This window comes from Centropristis striata, chromosome 4, assembly GCF_030273125.1.
Source record: "Centropristis striata isolate RG_2023a ecotype Rhode Island chromosome 4, C.striata_1.0, whole genome shotgun sequence".
NCBI classification, from domain to species: Eukaryota; Metazoa; Chordata; class Actinopteri; order Perciformes; family Serranidae; genus Centropristis; species Centropristis striata.
The window spans coordinates 42912294-42917270 of NC_081520.1; the positions used below are offsets into that span (position 1 = coordinate 42912294).

Genomic DNA, 4977 nt, shown 5'->3' on the forward strand with positions numbered 1-4977 from the left:
CTACGTTGGGGCCATTTTAACATCTATAATAAATAATTAAACTTTTTGACCACAACTTGTGAAGTTAATGAAACTCTCCATAGTGTCAGAACTAACAGGCACAATAACTTTAATGATGTGCTTTCATAGGAATGAACGTGCTCGATGGATCAGCGCTCTGGGCCAGAACGTCAACAACAACAAGAGTCAGGACAGAAGCAGTGAGTTCCTCTGTTCCTCTGTTCCTCTGGTTCCTCTGTTCCTCTGGCCTGCTGCTCCACCTGCTGGTCACTACAGGAACTGTTTATTTAACTTCATCATTTCAAAACAGCTTGTTCATTCAAATGTGTTCAAATAAAAGCAGTGTAACTTATGAAGAGTGTGTGTGTGTGTGTGTGTGTGTGTGTGTAGACGTCCTGCAGGTGGAGGTGATCAGAACTTACACCGCCAAGCAGCCTGACGAGCTCTCGCTGCAGGTGGCTGACGTGGTGCTGCTGTCACAGAGCGTAGAGGACGGTACGGCATCTTCATCACTGCCTCATCTTCATCACTGTCTCATCTTCATCACTGCCTCAGCTTCATCACTGCCTCATCTTCATCACTGCCTCATCTTCATCACTGCGTCATCTTCATCACTGTCTCATCTTCATCACTGTCTCATCTTCATCACTGCCTCATCTTCATCACTGTCTCCGTCTCATCTTCATCACTGCCTCATCTTCATCACTGTCTCCGTCTCATCTTCATCACTGTCTCATCTTCATCACTGTCATCTTCATCACTGTCTCATCTTCATCACTGTCTCATCTTCATCACTCTCATCTTCATCACTGTCTCTGTCTCATCTCCCTCTTTAGTATTCCTCTCACTGATCTTCCTGTCTCTACGTATTAGTATTATATTATTATAAAGTATTATTAGTATTATATAGTATTAGTATTAGTATTCCTCTCACTGATCTTCCTGTCTCTGCGTATTAGTATTATATTATTATAAAGTATTATTATTATTATAAAGTATTAGTATTCCTCTCACTGATCTTCCTGTCTCTGCGTCGTCCTTTCATCCTTTCTGTCTCTCCTCCTTCAGTCTGTCTCTCATAATGGATCTTTACCTGTTTGAAGATGATTTTAAACCCACAAACACTCAGAGGCCGAAGGTCGTTTCCCACCTGGTGACCATGGCAACCCATAGCAACTGATGCTACAGAGCAGACAGACAGACGAGGAAACGCAACAAGCTTCACTCTTCCTCTGGTTGTTTCTCCTGCAGGCTGGTATGAAGGCGAGCGGCTGCGTGACGGAGAGCGCGGTTGGTTCCTGGCTGAATGTGCCGAGCCAATCACGTGCCAGGCCACCATCGAGCGCAACATGCAGAGGATGGACCGCCTGCAGGGCCTGGAGACCAACGTATGAGCAGGACCCTTTGACTCCCAGAGACCCAGAGACTCTTTATGAGAACTGAACCAGGACACAAGAGTTCAGTTACATCATCAGTCTCTGGCCTTCGTTCTGCTGGACAGAAGGTTAAAGATGAAGACTCTTCAGACTTCTGTCCACTACAAACCGTCTGGAGCTTCAAGGCAGAGAGTTGAGAACGAACAGAGACTAACAGAGATCTCCTGAATGAGTGGCGGGTCTGAGTGGGTGGGATGGGGGGGGGGATCTGTCACATTCATTAATTCTCCGGTTGGTAAGAAAACCTCACACCCACTAGCCAGAGTCACTGCTTTCAGAACCGTGCTACAGAACAACGGTTGGTGTGAAATTTGTATTTTTTTTTGTATTTTCAAGCATATTTTTTGAGTGTAAGTGATGTGCAATGGAATAATTGAGAGTACTCCATCGCTATAGGAGGGAAAGTAGAACAAACAGTGTGGAAATGACAGCAGCCTGATTTCTGTTAATGAGGATCGGCCATGTGACGATGCAGCTATGAAGATGAAGATGGTGGTGATAATAACGTAGTGATGATCAGGCAGCTTCTTTAGTGTGTGTGTGTGTGTGTGTGGGTTCGTCTTGTGACAGTTTCAGTAGTGAAACTATTACAGCGAACACAATAAAATACAAAAGGTGTATATTAAGCTGCAAAAGAAAAACATGAGTTCTACTTGTCTGAAGCCCATGGCACTTTGTGTAAATAGAACAAGTCATAATGAATTGGATAAGAAGAGTTAGAGTCCTCTGGGAGGTTATAAGCTCGTATGTCATGTGCAGGTTAAGAAGGGCCGTTTGTCTCCAGTTAATGTCACCGCCCTGAATCACTCTACATTTGTGTCACAAATGCCATTTTTCTCTCCATCCACTCAATTATTTGAAATATGGCCCACACTAGCTGCCAGCCAGGGGAGTGTATATAAATATGGCCCTCAGGATTTATATCTGTGATGCTACAGGAGAGAAGAAGTTAATTAGTGTGCTGACGGTGAGACCGGAAGAGAAGAGCTGCCCCGCTGCTGTTAGTGTGAGTCATCATTTAGTGTTGCCACGCCCAGCCAGAGGACACCAACGGCTGGGTGGGAGTGTGGTGGTGATAACACCATCTATCAGCCCCCCGCTCTGGCCCTGCTCCAGACCATAGACCGCTCCATGAAGCAGGTCCAGACCACAACAGATCCATGAAGCAGGTCCAGACCACAACCGCTCCATGAAGCAGGTCCAGACCACAACAGATCCATGAAGCAGGTCCAGACCACAACCCTTAGCTCCATGAAGCCAGGTGTGACAGGCAGGCAGCAGCAGGACACCAGGATCCAGACCATAGACCGTATCAATGATCCAGACTATAGACTATAAATGATCCAGACTATAGACCGTATAAATGATCCAGACCATAGACTGTATAAATGATCCAGACCATAGACTGTATAAATGATCCAGACCATAGACTGTATAAATGATCCAGACTATAGACTGTATAAATGATCCAGACCATAGACTGTATAAATGATCCAGACCATAGACTGTATAAATGATCCAGACCATAGACTATAAATGATCCAGACCATAGACCGTATAAATGATCCAGACTATAGACCGTATAAATGATCCAGACCATAGACCGTATAAATGATCCAGACTATAGACTATAAAGGATCCAGACCATAGACTGTATAAATGATCCAGACCATAGACTGTATAAATGATCCAGACTATAGACTATAAAGGATCCAGACCATAGACTGTATAAATGATCCAGAATATAGACCGTATAAATGATCCAGACCATAGACCGTATAAATGATCCAGACCATAGACCGTATAAATGATCCAGACCATAGACCGTATAAATGATCCAGACCATAGACCGTATAAATGATCCAGACCATAGACCGTATAAATGATCCAGACCATAGACCGTATAAATGATCCAGACCATAGACCGTATAAATGATCCAGACCATAGACCGTATAAATGATCCAGACTATAGACTGTATAAATGATCCAGACTATAGACTGTATAAATGATCCAGACCATAGACTATAAATGATCCAGACTATAGACTGTATAAATGATCCAGACCATAGACTATAAATGATCCAGACTATAGACTATAAAGGATCCAGACCATAGACTGTATAAATGATCCAGACCATAGACTATAAATGATCCAGACTATAGACTATAAAGGATCCAGACCACAGACTGTATAAAGGATCCAAACCATAGACTGTATAAATGATCCAGACCATAGACTGTATAAATGATCCAGACCATAGACTGTATAAATGATCCAGACTATAGACTGTATAAATGATCCAGACCATAGACTGTATAAATGATCCAGACCATAGACTGTATAAATGATCCATAGACTGTATAAATGATCCAGACCATAGACTGTATAAATGATCCAGACTATAGACTGTATAAATGATCCAGACCATAGACTGTATAAATGATCCAGACCATAGACTGTATAAATGATCCATAGACTGTATAAATGATCCAGACCATAGACTGTATAAATGATCCAGACTATAGACTGTATAAATGATCCAGACCATAGACTGTATAAATGATCCAGACCATAGACTGGATAAATGATCCAGACTATAGACTATAAATGATCCATAAACTATAAAGGATCCAGACTATAGACTGTATAAATGATCCAGACTATAGACTGTATCAATGATCCAGACTATAGACTATAAATGATCCAGACTATAGACTGTATAAATGATCCAGACTATAGACTGTATCAATGATCCAGACTATAGACTATAAATGATCCAGACTATAGACTGGATAAATGATCCAGACTATAGACTGGATAAATGATCCAGACTATAGACTGGATAAATGATCCAGACCATAGACTATAAATGATCCAGACTATAGACTGGATAAATGATCCAGACTCAGGGAGATTAGCTACATGATACCACACATCTAAGCATGATCTTTATTTCAATCACTTCCTGTACTTGTAACTATTGTAAATCATCTGTGTACATGTAAATATGTAAACATGAATTGTAACATGTATGTTTTTCCAAAATACAGATTTATATTGCAGAAAGCCTTTTAGTCAACCTTATATCTTTCAATCAGCTTCTACAAATAAATGCACTCTGTTATCAGGACGACATCTCTGTTCCCTGAGGACCGCTGCTGGAATCACTCAACTTTTATTCCTCCAGTAACACTTGGAACAATAAATTAGCGATGTGCTCCCTGGACATTCGCTGCAGATTAATCAGAAATGTGCATAAATCCTTTGGCTTGCAGCACTTTTCAGACATTTATGAGATATCGGCTTTTAAATCAGAGTATTCACTGTGTGCTGCTGAAGGTTAACAGCTATGCAGGTGTTCATTCCAACCAGATATTACCAGCTGATTTCTCTCAAAGCTCAGAACAAATGGAGCTCTCCCATAATAACAGATTATGGTTTCACACCATAAAGTCTGCAATATGTCAGGGTAATGGTTATCACTTTGGTTTTGAATTTGTAAATTTCAGCCCAGTAAGGCAGGAAGCTGAACCAGGCA

General features: G+C 41.5%; 1 protein-coding gene across 1 annotated transcript in view; it reads left to right on the forward strand.

Moving 5' to 3' along the window:
* The window catches only part of LOC131970601 (rho guanine nucleotide exchange factor 26-like), a 28801-nt gene extending 25918 nt beyond the window's left edge, over positions 1 to 2883 (forward strand). The window contains exons 13-15 of the mRNA XM_059332032.1: positions 130 to 200; positions 391 to 495; positions 1252 to 2883. Coding sequence (XP_059188015.1) covers positions 130 to 200; positions 391 to 495; positions 1252 to 1394 — 319 coding nt within the window. The 3' untranslated portion in view covers positions 1395 to 2883. The remainder of the gene's footprint in view (positions 1 to 129; positions 201 to 390; positions 496 to 1251) is intronic.
* Positions 2884 to 4977: the final 2094 nt, after the last annotated feature.